Below are 17,401 nucleotides of genomic sequence, written 5' to 3' on the forward strand. Positions count from 1 at the left end.
GCAAACTGTCCTCTAAGTAGGTGGCATAGCTATCCACTGGTCCGTGGGACTTTTGATAACTCGTAAAGAGTTTGTTTATTATGTGCATTAAAAACAAAACAAAACCCTTGAGAGACTGAGCAGATCTGCCTGTTTTCTGAAGAAAGTATCTTGTATTCTCAAAGCCTTGATGCCAAAATGCAGGTGGAATTGTATTTGTGAAAGACAGCTAGGATGCTAGTTTTTCCTTTAATTTTTTTTTTTTTTTTTTTTTTTTTTTTTTTTTTTTTTTTTTTTTTGAGACAGGGTCTATCACGCATCCCTGGCTGGCCCAGAACTTGTTATGTAAACCAGAATGGCCTCAAACTCACACACAGCTCCCTGCCCCTGCCTCCTGAGTGCTGGGATTAAAGGTGTGTACCACCATACCTGACTCTGTTTGACATGTTGACATGACATCTTGAAATAAGAGGAATCCAGGTCCCCTGAATGTCCTAGGCAGTATGTGAGGAGAGGATTCTGATTTAGTTCCTGCTGGCATGATGTCTGGGTTTCAGTACCTGTCTTCCTTGTTCATCATTGGTAGATGGATGTCCCTAAACTCTAAAGTGGCCTACCCATTCCCTATTTTCTATTCCCTTTCAAATGAAAATGGGTCTTCTACTGTGACGAATATCACACCTGGGAAATGCAGTCTGAGGAAAGCATGCTGGGAGGCTGGATCTTGGTGCTCCAGGAGCATGGTGTCCTGTTCCCACACTCTTTTAGCCATCTACAGTATAAGATGTGAGTATACCCTTCAGTCCATTGGTACTACTCAGCTGTATCCCTCCCTCCACAAACTATGAGCCCTGCAGAGCATTCATATACGAGCACCCATGAGCATATCAGTTAGTGTCCAAGGCTGTGTCTGCATCTTTTTTTTTTTTTTTTTTTTTTTGTTGTTGTTGTTGTTTTGTTTTTTTTGAGACAGGGTTTTTCTGTGTAACAGTCCTGGCTGTCCTGGATCTTACTTTGTAGACCAGGCTGGCCTTGAACTCACTGAGATCTGCTTGCCTCTACCTCCCAAGTGCTGGGTGGGATTAAAGGTGTGTGCCACCACTGATGGGCTGTGTCTGCACATTTTTGTCTCAATGAGGAACATCTGACCAAGCATTTGGGACACAAAGGCAAGACCAAGAGTGACTAACTGAATATTCTTGTCTCTTGGGTAAACACTGTGTGATTCATACCAAAGAAGCTTGGGAATCGCTTCTGTCTTAAATGGGTCAAGTACCTACCACTTTCTTCTGTTTACATGCAACTATTCAGCAGAGAAGCCCCTCCTTTATTTTATTTTATTATTATTGTTTCCTAATAGTATAGGAAGTTGAACCTAGTGCCTTATGCATGTTAGGCAAGCATGCTACCAATGAGCTACAGCCCCAGCCTTATTTCATTATTAATTTTTGAGCTAGAGCCGTCTATGCTATGCAATGGCATGAAATTCACAAACCTCTCTATCCTCCTTAGAAGCGAAGTCCTCACCCTGGGATGCCTAAGAACCATCTGGGAAGCATCCAAAGCTGCTGATCCTCAGATCTTTCCCCAGACCAACTAGAGTTCTTCAGCGAGTTCCTGTGTATCAAAGGCTGAGACTCAGCACACTGCAAGTTGTGACCAATTGAGCAATTCAGAATGATTGAAAACAGAGCTTCCCATAATTGGGGGTGGAAGGAGGGAAGAGGGAGAAACCACAAAGTGGATGATGTGACACTAAGACTTCATAGAAAACGAGAATATCGTAGGGTGGAGAGCATGGGTCGTAAATGTTCTTAACAATGAGACAAACGGTGAGGAGGACATTGAGGAGATTACATAACACTCAAATGGAGTACAAAACAGTGAGCTGGGTTCAGCAGCACATGCCTGGAGGCTGAGGTAAAATGACTGTGAGTTTGAGGCCAGCCAGGGATGCATAGCGAGACCCTGTCAGAAAGGAAGGACGAAAAGAAGGAAGGCTGGGATGGGGAGAGGGGTGATGTCCATGCAATGTTTTTGTATTATAGCAGTATGGTGGTTAGCTTTAACTCGACCCAAGGGGAGGGAATCTCAACGAGAAACTGTCTGCACTGGTTTGACCTGTGAGCATGTCTGTGGGGGATTGTCTTGATGAAATTAATTGATGTGGGAAGACTCATCCACTGTGGATGGCTCCATGCCATAGGCATGGGCTCCTGTACTGTCTGAAGAGTGGAGAAATGGAGCCAAGCACGGGCGTGCGAGTGAACATGCATGCATTCCTGTCTCTCTGCTCCTGACTGTGGCTGGGATGTGACTGGCTGCTTCCAGATCCTGGCACTGTGACTTTCCCAGGGATGGTCATCACCTGGAAATGTAAGAAAAACCAAACCCTTTTTCCTTGAAGTTGCCTTGTGTCGGGATTTTTTAACCCAGCAACAGGAAAGAAAGTAGAACAAGCATCCAAATTAAATTGCTAATGATGAAGATTGGGAAGCTGGGCAGAGTGGCACACGCCTTTAATCCCAGCACTCATGAGGCAGAGGTAGGCGGAGCTCTGTGAGTTCGAGGCCACCCGGGTCTATATAGTGAGTTCCAGGACAACCAGAGCTACATAGTGAGACCTGTCTCAACCCACCACCAAAAATGTCTCCAATGAGTCCCTCACACTGTTTCACATCTTGCCAAAAGAGGGTCCCATTCACCCCCCCACCCCACCCCTTCTTTGGACTGTCTTGCCAAGGACATGTATAGTACCAAGTGCTTTGGAAGAAAGAGACAGTACCTACCTTGGAGCAAAGAACAGGCACGCATGTTTGTTGCCAATTATAAGACATTCAGGTTCTATGAGCCCAGGCTTCCTGGGCACAGCATAGTTGCTATACATATGGGGGTCTATTCTGACTTATCCTGCTGCCCCTATGAGCCTGAGAGATAATGAGTTGATGCTCCTGCTTCCCTGTGCCATGTGGGAAAGCCCATGAATAATGTCGATACAGGTTAAGAAACAAGTGAGAGCCAGGCAGGTGGCACATGCCTTTAATCCCAGCAGGCAGATCTCTCAGTTCCAGGCCAGCCTGGCCTACAGAGTGAGTTCCAGGACAGCCAAGGCTACCCAGAGAAGCCGTCTTGAAAAACAAAACAAAAAAGAAAGAAAGAAAACAGAAAGGAAGAAAGAAATAAGAAAGAGAGAGAGAGAGAGAGAGAGAGAGAGAGAGAGAGAGAGAGAGAAAGGAGTGAGATAAAATCTCAGGTGCTCCTCAGTTCTTGACAATGGTGAGTGTCTACAGCTAACTATGGTCTAATATGTTAATGGTAGATTCTAAGCCACTAAGAATTCTGGATATCAAGTAACTTTGAAAAAACTAAGTCACTGTAAGTTCTGAATCTTGACATCAACATCAAGTTCTGTTGCCTGGGTTTGCAGCAATCGTCAGCAGTGGGCCATGGTATCTATGATAGGGGAATGGATCCTAGATGATAGTTTTTCACATTTTTCCCAGCATTCCTACCTTTTTCAGGAGGGGAGGGGCTCCCTGGCTGTGGGGTCATCGCCTTTGGCGTCACTACTGTGGAAGGTAGCACTGGACTCTGGTGAGCCAGGGAGGGGTCTCCTAGAGAGAGGATAGTCACATGGCATTTATGATTTTGAGGGCAGAATCTGGGGCAGTTTCAGAACTAGCTACAGATAAAAATAATCGGTGCATCAGTGCACATCCATTTCTGGCTTCCCGAGACAAGGCTAGAAACACAGGAAATGAATACCGGTTTCCCAACTCAAATGCACAGACTGTGAACTGCTTTTCTAGTATTTTCCACCAGTCAGTCATCAAATAGTCTTTGTAGGGAATGATATATGTGCTATCAGCTCAATTTTACCATACTAGTTTCTCACGGGAAAAATAAAATATCACTCAGCAGAGTCCACGTATATAGAGAGCATATCATTCAGTGAACAGGAGCTGGGGGAAACTGCAAAGGGAGCTGCTGGCGGGAAAATGACCAAGGAGCAAAACCTGTGGACCAGATGAGACTTAAAGATTCTGGACTCCAGCCTTTGGGTTCTGAAATTCTGGTTACAAGGCCAGAGGGATGGCTGTCAGTGAAGTGCCTGTCACATAAGCATAAGGATCTGAGTTCTGATCCCCAACACTGTTGTAAAAATCCGGGCATGACGGCACACGTCGGCAACCTTAGTGCTGGTGGGAGAGAGTGGAGAGAGACAGCTTTGCAAAGGTCGCTAGTCAGCAACTAGCCAATCAGTGCCTGTTGGGTCCAGTGAGAAGCAGCGTCTCAAAAAATAAGGTAGAGTGACAGAGATGGATGTCCTAAGATAGACCTCTGGCCTTCACATGCATGGGCACATATGCGAATGCACGCTGCCCACCCACGTGTATGTGTATACAAATACAACACATATGCACATACACATAAACAAGAGCACACACATATCTCAAAAAGAAAAAAAACCTGAGGACTCAGTCGGTGAACATGCTTGCCATCAAGCCCGAAGACCTGAGCTCAAATCCCTGGGCCCAACATGGCAGAAGAAGAGGAACACCTCCTGCAGATTTGACCTCCACACACAAACTGTGATGCTCTCTCCCCAAATAAATAAATTTAATTTTAAAATATCCCAATTGCAGCTTCTTTCTTTCCTCCTTACCTTCTTGCCCCTATTCAGAGTAACTGTCCATCCTAGATTCCTTCACCAAAAGATGTAGGGGTTTGAGGAAACCTGAGTGTTATGGTTTGGATCTGGAATGTGGCCCCAGGATCATGTTGTGAAGGCCAGGTCCCCAGCTTGTAGCATTCCTTCAAAGACTATGCAGGTAAACAGGTGTCAGGACCCCCTCCTTCCCTTCCCTCTGCTAAACTCCTCCTGAAGCTGTGGGAGGAGGGTGAGGGCGTGTGGTGGGGGGAGGATGAAGGCGATCTGACAGCCCGAGAGAAAGCCTGGCTCTTCCAGGACTTCCCAGGAGATGGAGCAGGGCATGTCCACAGAAGTCCTGAATGACCCTGCCCTCGCTGCTGCTAGCTGCGTCCTAGACATGCAGTGGGGGCCTGTCCGAACAGTACTCTCCTGGAGGATTATGGGTCACTTTTCATTTTTCCAGGGGGCAGAATGGGGGGTTAGGATTCCTGGAAGCACCACCAAGTGGCTTCTACCCCAGGAATGTTGGCCTTTGCACAACCGTGGGTGAGTTTTTAGAAACGCTGATTCTTACGAGCTTCACCTTTGCTCGTGAGTGTTAACTGGACACAACACTGTCGAGTAAGCCAGGGATATTCCGTTTGTTAGGTCTGCCCAACTTCCTGGTTCTGGCAAACAAGGACAGTAAATGTTTTCCTGTAGCCCTCTGCCTTGTGAGAGATCCCACAGGGCAGCTTGAGCACACACCCTAGACTATAGCCAATCCTCTGGCTACGATGCCAAAACAAACACTGGTGGTAATAAAAGTTAACGCTTATCAGCTCCCACTTAACTCTACAAACCAGTGTTGTTACCAGGTTCATTTTCTGGTGACCAAGCAGAGTTCCAAGAAGCAAGCTAAGGGATGTACCTAACGACACAAAATGGGTACGTGGAAGAGCTAGGAATAAGAACCGAAATCGGGTGACAGAACCCAGCGCCCATGTATTCCCACCCTAGGAGGGGTTGCTTCGTGTCCCACTGGTTAAGTTAGCCCCAGATGGCAGCACGGATTTCTTTGGCTCCCACAGATCCTACTCTTCATTTCTCCTCTTTGTTCAGCCTTGACAGGAGGCAGGGGGACAGCGTGGGGACCGGGTACTTACTGATGCACTTGAGGTTAGGAGTTGTCCAGTGGGCACTGTTTGTGTTCTTGTTTATCACACACTCAGTCAGCGTGGATGTGCCGGCTTTCCGTTTGAAACCAAAATTACAGACATACCTCTCCCTGGAGTTCACACTATAATTCTTGACCCGGATGTTTGCATGTTCAACAGATATGGGGGTTGGACACGTGGTACCTAGAAAGTGCATGAGAGGGGAGAGAGATGAGAAGACTGGGGTTTATTTGTGGGTGTCATGGGAACATAAGAAATAGCTTAGTCGGTAGGGCAGAGCTTCTCCCGGGGCCCATAAGATAGATCCCGGGTCCAAACACTTGGATGTGATGAGGAAGGACACCCACCCATCATCTACAAGTCTTCCAGGAGTCTCCTTTAAATGCCAGCCATTCAGTTCAGTTAGATACCCAATAATCATCCACATACTCTCTCTCCTTTACCCTCCATTGCCCATCCATCTCTAAGCTCATGATACCTCTCAAAGCTATTCCTCTTTCTCCATTCTGGATCAAGATCGTTTGAGGGATGTCACATTGTTGTATTTGATCCATAGTCTCCAGATTGGTGTCCCTGGATGCCACTGCCAGCAACCAGCATAATTCTTAGCCATGCATCCTTAACAGCCTTACTCTCCCTAGGCAGCCTGCTACTCTCACAGTAAAACCCCCAATGCCTAAGAAGCCTAGAAGGCTTTCCCAGAATCTGCCCGATCTGCCTTTCTAGATGTCTTCTCCTTGGATGACTCCCCCTTGCCACTCAGCACGGCCCCTCCTTCTTCACAGAGCACCACCCCACTCTCAGCCGACTACCTCCCACCACCCTTCCTTGCCGACTGCCATGTTACCTGCCAGAAAAGCCTTGATTTGCTTTTGATTTGGTAACCTGAGTCCTAAGGTTCTGTGGTCTTCCCCTTGGTACTCCATGGCCTCCTTGGCAGTTTGTATTGATATTATATAATTGGTGTATGTCTTACCATCTCCAGTCTGAGCTATGTGAGGGCAGAGGCTACTTTGCTCAACATTGTATTCCTGATCCTAGTACAATGCCTGGAAATACTAGATGCTCAGACACATGTGGAAAGAATGATGAGTAGGTATGGTATGGAGGCCCAAGCCTTTAATCCCAGCACCCAGGAGGCAGAGGCAGGCAGAGCTCTGCGAGTTTGAGGCCAATCTAGCCAACAAAGTGAGTTCAAGGCCAGCTAGGGCTACAAGGTGAGACCTTGTCTAAAACAAACAAATGAAAGAATGATGGATAAACACTTCTTTTCAATAACACGTTGGAGCTAAGCCTCCTGGTGTAATTTAGTTCAGTTTGTTTGATTTCTCTCTATATAGTCAGCTCCTCTGATCATCATCGCATTTTCAGAAGGAACTAGGCACAAGACGAACTGTCCCAAAGACAGACCGCTCCAGATGGGCCTGCTCTCCCGATAGCTGGAGTTGGTCCCACACCACAAGGCTCCTGCTAAAACTGGCTGTAGTGGGAGGGCTGTGTACTGTGGGGATGAGGCGTTTTAGAAGGTGATATCTGAGGTCCTAGAAACAAATGGAGAGCCCAAAAAGTCGGCCATTTCTAGTTGGGGATTTTATACTTGTATTTGACTTTTTTTTAAAATCCCTGGACTTGGGAGGCAAAGAAAGGAGGAGCTCTGAGTTAGAAGCCAATCTGGTCTACACAGCTAGCTCCAGGACAGCCAGGACTACACAGAGAGACCCTGTCTCAAAAAAACAAACAAACAAAAAACCCCACAAAATCTGTGCCTGAATATATGTGAACCTTATGTATCCTTGGTGCCCAGGGATTCCAGAAGAGCTTGTCAGATCCCCTAGAACTGGAGCTACAGATTGTTTTGAACCACTATGTGGGTGCTGGGAATCAAACCTGGGTCCTATGGACAAGCAGCCGGTGTTCTTAACCACTGAGCCATTTCTCCGCCCCCAGATGTTTGATTCCTTGTATTGTTTTTCTTATTGGATTTCTTTATTTCATTGTCTGCGTCGAAGTGTTTTACCTGACTGTATGTGTACTACGTGTGCACATGATGTCCATGAAGGTCAGAGGAGGGTGTTGGATCCCTTGAAACTTAGGATCTAGAGTTAGAGATGGTTGTGAGCCACTACATGGATTCTGGGAACTGAACCAGGGTCCTCTCCAAGAGAAAAGTGCTGCTACCTGCTGAGCCATTGCCCCGCCCACCTAGTCCTCCCTCTTTATCTCCCCTGGTCTCCGATTGCACAGTGCTTGCCCAACTTCTTTTTAGAACACCTTTACTTAAGTCCAGCTGGTTTTAATTTGAAATGGCTTGACTGGGAATCCACCTATTTTTTTCAGGGTCACTGCTTTCTCTGTCATTTTCAGACTAAGGGATTGTTATCAACAAGCTGTTTCACATCTTCTAAGTCTTGAAGTTTTTTCCTCTAGGATTCCTTCAACTCTCAGCGTTCATTGCACACGTCGAGACGAAACATTTAGGACTTATCACTTGAGAGGCTTTACAATGGAGAACATGTTAGCAATAATTAAAATGTAGTCATCAGGGCTGGAGAGGTGGCTCAGTGACTGAGAGCACTGGCTGCTCTCCCAGAGGACCTGGGTTCAATTCCCAGCACCCACATGGCAGCTCACGACTGTCTATAACTTCAGTTCCAGGGCATCTTGCACCCTTACACAGACATACATGCAGGCAAAACACCAATGCACATAAAGTAAAGATAAATAAATTATTTTTAAAAAATGTAGTCATTAATGGCTATCTCCTGATAGAAAGGTCCAGTCCATGAAGACTGGATATCTCAGCATCTCATTCTGGTCCTGGAGTCCCAGAGATCTGCCAGTCTTCAGTCTACATTGGAATCCTGAAGAACTGGGTTTTAATACCAGCAAATGAATGCCTCAGGAATAGAACAGACAAACTTGCCAGTCGGAGTGAGGGCAAGCACACACAAAAAGCAGAAGCTTCCTTCTTCCATGTCCTTTTATGTGGGCTACCACCAGAAGGTGTGGCTTGGATGATCCAATTAAGAAAATCCCTCCCAGGTGTGCCCAGCTGCTTGGATTTTAGTTGATTACAGATATAATCAAGTTAACAACTAAGATTATCCACCATAAGTCCACACCTTGTCAACTTGACACACAATCTCATCTCTTCACATCATGCTTAATTTCCAAATGAAAACAATAACCAGATCATAATTCCACTTAAAATTATACAATTATCCCACATATAGCTGCAAATGCATTATATAGTTTAGAGTAGGTGGTGATATCCCTTGACAGGATGTCCCAGGTTACAGAATCACAAGCTAAATGAATTTTGACTCTATAAACCAGCAAGTCTCAGGTATTCTATTATGCAACAGAAAATTAACTGTGACTAGGACCTCTGAGGATTCCTCCTCCTCTTCCTCCTCTTCCTCTTCTTTGGTGCTATGCATCAAACTCAGGACCTTGGACATGCTAGGCAAGCACTCTACCAGGATTCTTCTTGGAGGAAACTCGAAGAGCCAATGACAGTTCGGGCCAAGATTACCAGCTGGTGAGAACATTTTTCTCTGGTTATTTCTTTGATTTTCATAATGCTGATCTTCCATCCCTTTTCTTATTAATTACTTATTCACACCTTTTAGAGTTCCTTCTTCCGTGACCAGGGTCCATCCAGTGCTGTTATTTGCAAGTGCACAGTGCCCATTGGTTCTGTATTTTTAGCTGTTGCTTTGTTTCCCAGGACAAGCTCACTCACCATTGCCATGTGGGATCACTGCTCTGCTGTCTCATGCCTCTTGTCGCTTTGGGCCCTTGTTTTCAGTGATGCTTAGGAGTTACGTGTATTAGACCTACCTAAAGAACTTGTTAAAACTAGCTGGCTCCAACCCAGAGCTACTGAGCCGGTACATCTGAGGCAGAGCCCAGGAATCTGTATTTCCAAGTGTCAGATGGTACAGGCCCTGTAGGTCCAGGAACCATACTTTGGGAACTGCTGCTCTGTCTACAAGTGCAGCAGAGCAAATGGCACGTCATTTACAACCCACCGGTGTGAACAGCAGCCTGTTCGCACCATTTTCAGACCATGGTATTAATTCCATTGAAGAGGATTGTTTTTACACATTCATCTTTACATGATCTTCTAAATTTCTATTCTAAGGCTTTACCTAAAAATTACATTTATTTATTTATTTATTTATTTATTTATTTATTTATTTATTTATTTATTTATGTGTGTGCAGCTTGGCAGTTCCATGTGTTTAGCTCAATGTTTCCAAACTTTAAAATCTGCGTCTGTGGTACTTTGTTATATATGACATTGCTTGGAAAGTACTTAGGGATGGAGTGATGGTGTGGGGTGGGGAGGAACAACCATACAAACCAATTCAAATAACCTTAAGAACATTTGGCAGCAGACCAGAATGAAGAGTCCAGTGAAAAATACTAGGCCTGATCTTTGATAAAACGTTCCCTCCTGCTGAGAAAGCCTGAACTATGCTTGGACTTTTGGACCTCTGAGAGCACTATTACATCATTTGCAGATGGACAGTCTCCAGCCACAGATCAGTATCTCCAGGGACTTATGACTTCCCCCGGGGAAAAGGCATCTAGCTACCCTTCTCTTGTTTGCCTCAAGCCTGCTCTTTAATGGCGGGGTCCTGTGAGATCACATAGTCTGTTTTCCTCCCCCAGATAACTGGCAGGCCCTGCCATAGGTCATTCTGAAACCTTGGAAGCAGAGGAGCCTAAGAAGCTCTGCCTTGCACAGGACATGTCCTGCCTTTGCAATTGCAGAGGTAACAGATTTGGCACGGGACACTCTTTTTCTGAAGGCTGATAACTGCTGTAAGTTCTGCTTGGCCCTTCTACACATCTGGAGTGCTTCTGCTCCTGGAACATGGTGTACAGAGTGTAGTAGACAAACCAGATGGACACAGCTGGGATTGATAGACATTGCTGTCTAATTGTGATTGCTGAAGAAGTGCCACCATGAAAAAGTTCAAGGATGAACAACAATTAGCCAGATGAGTAAGGGAAAAACAGGGCAAGCAGTCCAATCTGGTCAACAAGGACCGGTGCATTTCCAAAATGTTCCTGTGAGAAGACTCAGTAATTGTGGCCCTGCAGAACGTGCTGGCAAGTGGGGGATCTCCTTCCACTGTCAGAACCTTGTGAAGACCTCCCTGTTGTGATGGGAGGTTAAAAAACAAAGTTGGTGCTGAAAAGATGGCCCAGTGTTTAAGAGTCAATGCTGCTCTTCCAGAGGGCCTGAGTTTGGTTCCCAGCACCCACATCAGATGGCTCATGACTACCTGTGACTCCAGCTCCAGGGGATCTGCCACATCTTCAGGCCCTCTTGGATACCTACACAACACAGGGCAGACACTCACATAGACATACATACACACAAATAAAAAAATAAATCTTAAAAAAGTGAAGAAATGAGTGAATGATGAAAACAGAACAGCTAATGGAGGAGTGAACGTGGAGCCAGTTACTGTACTCATCGCAAGTCTGATGATGCTTCCACATCCTTTCCTCTGTCCTCAGCATGGCCTGCATCCAAGGCTTGTATTAAAGGCAGGTATGGTGATGCATGCTTGTGATTCCAGCACCCAGGAGGTAGAAACAGGAGAACCAGAAATTCAAGGGCACCCTCAGCTACATAGCCATTTGGAGGCTAGCCTGGGCTACATGAGACGGTCTCAAACTTTTATCCCCAAGAGCTAACTACTGTAGTTTCCTGAGCAGGTGCTATTTATTTCTCAGAATATTTTTCCAGAAGTCTAAATCGACATTCCCAACCCTTCCTTTTCACTAAAAGTTTTTTTTTAACGTTTATTTGTTTATTTATTTACCGTGTGTGTGTGTGTGTGTGTGTGTGTGTGTGTGTGTGTGTGTGTGTGTGTCTGCATGACCGCATTCATGCCATGGCGTTTGTGTGGTCAGAGGACAACCTGAAGAAATCAGTTCTGTCCTTCCATCACGTGGGCCCTAGGGATCAAAGTCAGGTGAGCTTTGTCATATCGACCTTTCCTTCCCTGACAGCTAACCTCTCACACATATCTCTCAGCACAGGTATATCCAGTAGTATTTTCATAGGATCCTGAGCCAGGACCAAGTGTGTGTGAGTGTGTGTCCCCACTCTATTGCTTCATCTGTTTATCAACTTGTTATTCCCTCCTCATTACAAGTCTTGAACCATGTTGTGTGTGTAAATCTTTGTTAATTACCTTCAAAGTTGACTCTTCAATTCAGTGCCTTTTTACTGAATTATAGAATTAGCACACCAGTTTCCTGCTGAAATCCCCATTGGAAGGGTGTTATAACTGTAGGTCAGCTCAGAAAACAACTGACATCTGCTGTGGGATAATGCTTTTTGTACACTGGTTTAATAAAATGCTGATTGGTCAGTAGCCAGGCAGGAAGTGTAGGTAGGATAAGCAGACAAGGAGAATTCTGGGAAGAGGAAGGGTGAGGCAGGAGACACCAACCCTTCATGTCCAGGGAGCAGCATGTAATGGCACACAGGTAAAGCCACGGAACTCATGGCAACATATAGATTAACAAAAATTGGCTCAGTTTAAATGTAAGAGCTAGTCAGTGGCAGGCCTGAGCTAATGGCTGAGCAGTTTTAATTAATATAAGCCTCTGTGTGTTTTCTTGGGTCTGAGCAGCCGTGGACTGGGTGGGACACAGGTAAACTTCCAGCTACAATAATTATAGGCTAATTTAAGATATAAAAGCTAGTTAGCAAGAAGCTAGAGTCATAGGCCATCCAGTTCATAAATAACATAAGCCTCTGTGTGTTTACTTGGGTCTGAGTGGTTGTAGGACCAGGTGGGACATAGGAATTTTATAAGTGGTTGTGGGACCTTGGTGTTGGGCGAGCACAGGAAAACCTTCAGCTATAGATATCTAAGTAACGTTAAGTCTTCTCAAAACCCAAACATCCTGTCTGCCTTGATTTAAGTCTTTTATAATTTCTATAAGAAGTGTTTTATAGAACTTTAAAATTTCTATTGGTGTGTGTGTGTGTGTGTGTAAGTCAGAGAACAACTTGCAGTAATTTTCCCCCTCCACCATGGGGGTTTTGGTTTGGGGATTCAAACACAGGTCACCAGGCTTAACAACAAGCAGGGTTACCAGAGGAACCGTCTCACTGTGAGCTTTCAGCATGCTAGCCTTTATATCTTTTGTCAGACGTACTAAGGGTTTAACTTTTCTAAAAGTATTTTTTAAATTTATTCTTTGCTAATTTCATGCATGTATATAATGTTTTGATAATAGATATTCCCCAATTCCCCCTTATCCCCTTCACAATCCCTCTATCCCCTCTTCTTTCCAACAAGTCTTCCTTTTATATTCCTGTCTTTCTAAAGCACACACTGTGCTGGATAGTGTGATGTCAGCTTGACACAAGCTAGAGTCATCTGAGAGGAGGGAGCCTCAAATGAGAAAATGCCTCCATAAGATCAGGATGTAGGCAAGCCTGTAGAGCATTTTCTTAATTAATGATTGATGGGGGTGGGCCCAGCCCATTATGGGTGGAGCCATCCCTGGTTTAGTGGTCCTGGATTCTATAAGAAAGCAGGTTGAGCAAGCCATGAGGGGCAAGCCAGTAAGCAACACTCCTCCATGGCCTCTGCATTAGCTCCTGCTTCCAAGGTCCTGTCCTACTTGAGATACTGTCTTGAATTCCTTTGATAATGAATTGTGATATGGAAGCATAAGCCAAATAAACCCTTTCCTCCTCAACTTGCTTTTTGGTCATAGTGTTTCATCACAGCATTAGGAACCCTAACTAAGACATACGTAATTTTTTAAAAAATGGGTTTTGTTGGGTTTTTTGTTTTGTTTTCGTTATTTCTTTTCTTTTCTTTTTTTTTATATGTATGGTATTTTTGCCTGTATGAATGTCTGTTCACTATATGAATGACCAGTGCCTGCAGGGCCAAAAGAGGGCGCCGGATACCCTGGAACTGGGGTTATAGTGGTTGTGAACCTGAGTCTTCTGGAAGAGCAGCCTGTGCTTTTATCTGATGAGCCATGACACACAGGGTTTTAGTACAGTTGCTTGCATGAACATGGGTGTGGAGTTATTTACTGGAGAATGGGCAACTTATCAGTGGCTACAGCAGCGAATAGAAATGAGTCTCCATCTACTAGGAGCCATGAACTGCCAACTACTCAGGTTGGGCTAGGGCCTCATGAGTTTTGGATTTAGCATTGTTGATGTCAGAGAAAATAACATATTTACATTTTTATTTCCTAGTGTTTTTTTTTTTTGTTAGCATTTTGCATGTTGATTTACCAAAATATAGACTTGGAATTGTGCAGTCTCTCTCTGAACTCACTTCCCTTAATAAATTCTGTAGGTCCTGTGGGATTTCCTGTGGACATGATCAGGCCATGACTCACTTGAACGTATTTCTTGATTCTATTTTATCTCCGTTATTGTGTTACTAATGAAATCATTATTGCATTATATTTTTAATTAATTTTTTTATTGATTGAGGTTTAGTTTTGGACATCATCTCACTATGTAGCCCCGGCTGGCCTAGAACTCTCTATGTAGGCCAGCCTTTCCTCAAACTCACAGCAATTATCCTCCTCAGTCTCGCAATTGCTGAGATTACAATCATGAACCACTATACCTTGTTTCAGTACTGCATTGTTTTAGAAGTTGCTTTAGGGTAACACTGTTTACCTCAAGTGATACTGTATTACTTCACACATATAGCATAAGAACCTTAAACAAGGCTGGAGAGATGGTTCAGCCAGTGGGAGCTCTTGATGTCCAAGTGTGACAATCTGAGTTCAAATCCCCCACACTCAAGTAAGAAAGTTAGATGTGGTTGCATGCATGTGTAACCCCAGAACTAGGTGTGGGGAGACAAGTGTATCTCTGCTAGCCTAGCTCCAGGTTCAGTGAGGGACCCTATCACAAAGGAATAAGACAGAATAAGGAACAGGACATCAAACGTTCCCCTTTAACAAACACATACACAGTAACCCTCTCCTCCCAGCCCCCACAAAACCTTAAAGACTATTCTTCATATACCCTTTCCCAACCTTTGTGTTATTGTTATCACACATTTTGCTTTTACATACACTGTATATACACCAATGCATTATTATTTTTTCTTTGAACAACACAATTGTCTTTTACCAATCATCAATTTAAAGAGATTTATGTTATACTAATCATTTCTGGGTGTTTGTATTAAGAGGGCTTTGCATTATCTACTTTGTCTTTTTTTTCTAAAAGGGGAAGTCTGTCTTGGGTCTTTCCATAATGAATGGTCCTCAGAGATAAACCTAAAAATAACTGATATTTGAATGCATAAGAATATCAAAATACTGCAGCCAACACAAACAGCCAAGTAGTAGTAAGTTATTTATTTTACAAAGCTAGATGGTCTTGCAATTACATTAGAAGCAATATATTTTATTGTATTGAAAACTTTTCATTTCCTTGAGCCTTAATTACATCTTTAATACTATAATGATACTACAATCTCTCTATATATACATATATATCTTAGCTATCCAATGTAAGCCTACAGTCATACCATACTGAACTTGATGGGTCTTGTCTGGTCTTGGAAGCTAAGCAGGGTCAAGCCTGGTTGGTACTTGGATGGGAGATATCTAGTGTAAGCAAGTCTCATCTTGTCTGCTAGATCATAAGCTCCATGAAGATGGTACATGTATTTCACAATTCCCTGGTATTCCCTTCCCAATTCTAAGCCCCATATACAAATACCCATACACAGTAGGTATTTCTAAGTTGGGGACTTATGAATAAATATAGTGGATGAAGTTATGGAACCCGGAGCTAACTTACAGTCGTGCTACTTTGAAAGTTCTCACATAGCCAGTCCTAACCATCATTTGCATGAAGCACAGGACTACACCTCTTTCTGGTTCCCAGAACCTGTGGATCAGGCTTCTTTATCAAGTTGGTTTATAGTGTCTAAGATGGGCAAGGAGCCCTGACCTACTCTTGTATCTGGAGTTCAAGAGTTGTCAGGTTAGCACGTCTCTTTCACTCTTTAAGTGGAGTCAGAATCCATCACAGCATTTCCTTCCCATAGTCTCCCATTTGAACACTGTGATAGGTGCTAAGGTACCAAGAAGAGAAACTGGCTCTGGCCCTCTGGAAGCTCACCTTGCATCAGACATGCCCAAACAGTCAGGGCAGCTAGGCTTCCAGTAACCTATTTTTCTTCCTGGCTCAAGTGCCAGCCAACCCAAGATACTTCCTCATGGTGCAATAAGTACAGGTTGTACTCAGCTCATTGCCCTGAACTCAATCACGCTTCTTCGCCCCTCCGTTTCATTAACTAGGTTTCCTAATCCACTCTGAGAGTCAGGAGGCCGGGTGGTGAAGGTTGTAGCTCAAATGGTAGGAAAAGAATGAAACCTGTTCCACACTGTTTGGACTTAGGAGGACGTCTCTCGCTCTGGTCTCCCATAGATACCGCTCTGCTTGAGGATTTCTTCACCACTCCCTGAACTATTGCAGAAGCCTCAGTCTCACCTGCAGCCTCCAGGCTCTCCTGACTACAGTTTGCTTGCCACACTCTTAGAGCACCTGTCCAAGGTACAGCCCTAGCAATGTATTTATTTCCTCCACAGACCTCCAGTCCCCTACCATATTGCTCAAAGAGTATCAAGTCCTTCAAGGAGAAAGCCTTCCACTAACATGTACTGCCATATGTGATAAATGACACCAAAGTGATTCCTAGAACACATGTGAAGGGATTGTAGAAGAAAGAGAATCACCAGGGCCAGGCATTGTGGTGCACACCTTTAATCCCAGCACTTGGGAGGCAGATCTCTGGCAAAGTGAGCCTGGTCTACTTGGAGAGTTCTAGGCCAGCCAGTGGTACATAATAATACCCTGTCTCAAGAAAAGAAGAAGAGGAAGAAGAAAAAGAGGGCATATCATCTCCCAACATGTTACCTCTTAAATATTGCTGGTTTTGAGCAGTTAGAGAACATTAAACATGCTGAGACAGCCTAAATGCCCACAATCAGGAGGCAACTGAAGTTCAGCCACATCTCTAACAATAAATGTTTTGCTGGGTATGGCGGCGCACACATTCCTGTAATCCCGGCACTTGGGATGCTGAGGCAAGAGTCATTCCTCACTTCCTGCCTTGTTTCTCTCTCTCTCTTTCTCTCTCTCTCTCTCTCTCTCTCTCTCTCTCTCTCTCTCTCTCTCTCTCTCTCTCTCTCCCCACCCTACACTGCTGTTCATCCTGCTCACATGAGTTCGGGTCCTCAAATCTGAGTGGCAAGTGTCCTTGCCCACTAAACCATCTCCTCAGCAGCCACCCTTCTATCTCTTTCTTTACTTTTGATTTTAGATAGCGCTTACCATGTAACACAGACTGTCCTTGACTCTAGAGATCGTCCTGCCTCAGCCTTAGGAGTGACTGGGATTATAAGGAAGCATGTTCCACCAGATTTGACGGGAATTTACTGTTGATTCATGTTACAACATGAATAAAACCTTAGAATAATTACTGAGTTAAAGAAGCCATATACGAAAGAGCACATGCCATGTAACTCCATTTATACAAAATTCTGGAAAGTGCAACAAATCTGCAGG

At 44.4% G+C, this 17,401-nt stretch overlaps 1 protein-coding gene across 3 annotated transcripts in view; it reads right to left on the minus strand.

The window, feature by feature from the left end:
• Positions 1 to 17,401, minus strand: part of Il15ra (interleukin 15 receptor subunit alpha) — a 29,960-nt gene that overhangs the window by 10,255 nt on the left and 2,304 nt on the right. For 2 of the 3 annotated variants that reach the window (XM_037205969.1, XM_028891304.2), the window contains exons 2-3: positions 5,779 to 5,973; positions 3,492 to 3,593 (exon numbers count right to left, since the gene is read on the minus strand). In XM_037205969.1, coding sequence (XP_037061864.1) covers positions 3,492 to 3,531 — 40 coding nt within the window. In that variant the 5' untranslated portion in view covers positions 3,532 to 3,593; positions 5,779 to 5,973. The remainder of the gene's footprint in view (positions 1 to 3,491; positions 3,594 to 5,778; positions 5,974 to 17,401) is intronic. The other variant, XM_037205968.1, reaches the window with a different exon arrangement.

Source organism: Peromyscus leucopus, chromosome 5 (genome assembly GCF_004664715.2).
Source record: "Peromyscus leucopus breed LL Stock chromosome 5, UCI_PerLeu_2.1, whole genome shotgun sequence".
Taxonomy (NCBI): domain Eukaryota; kingdom Metazoa; phylum Chordata; class Mammalia; order Rodentia; family Cricetidae; genus Peromyscus; species Peromyscus leucopus.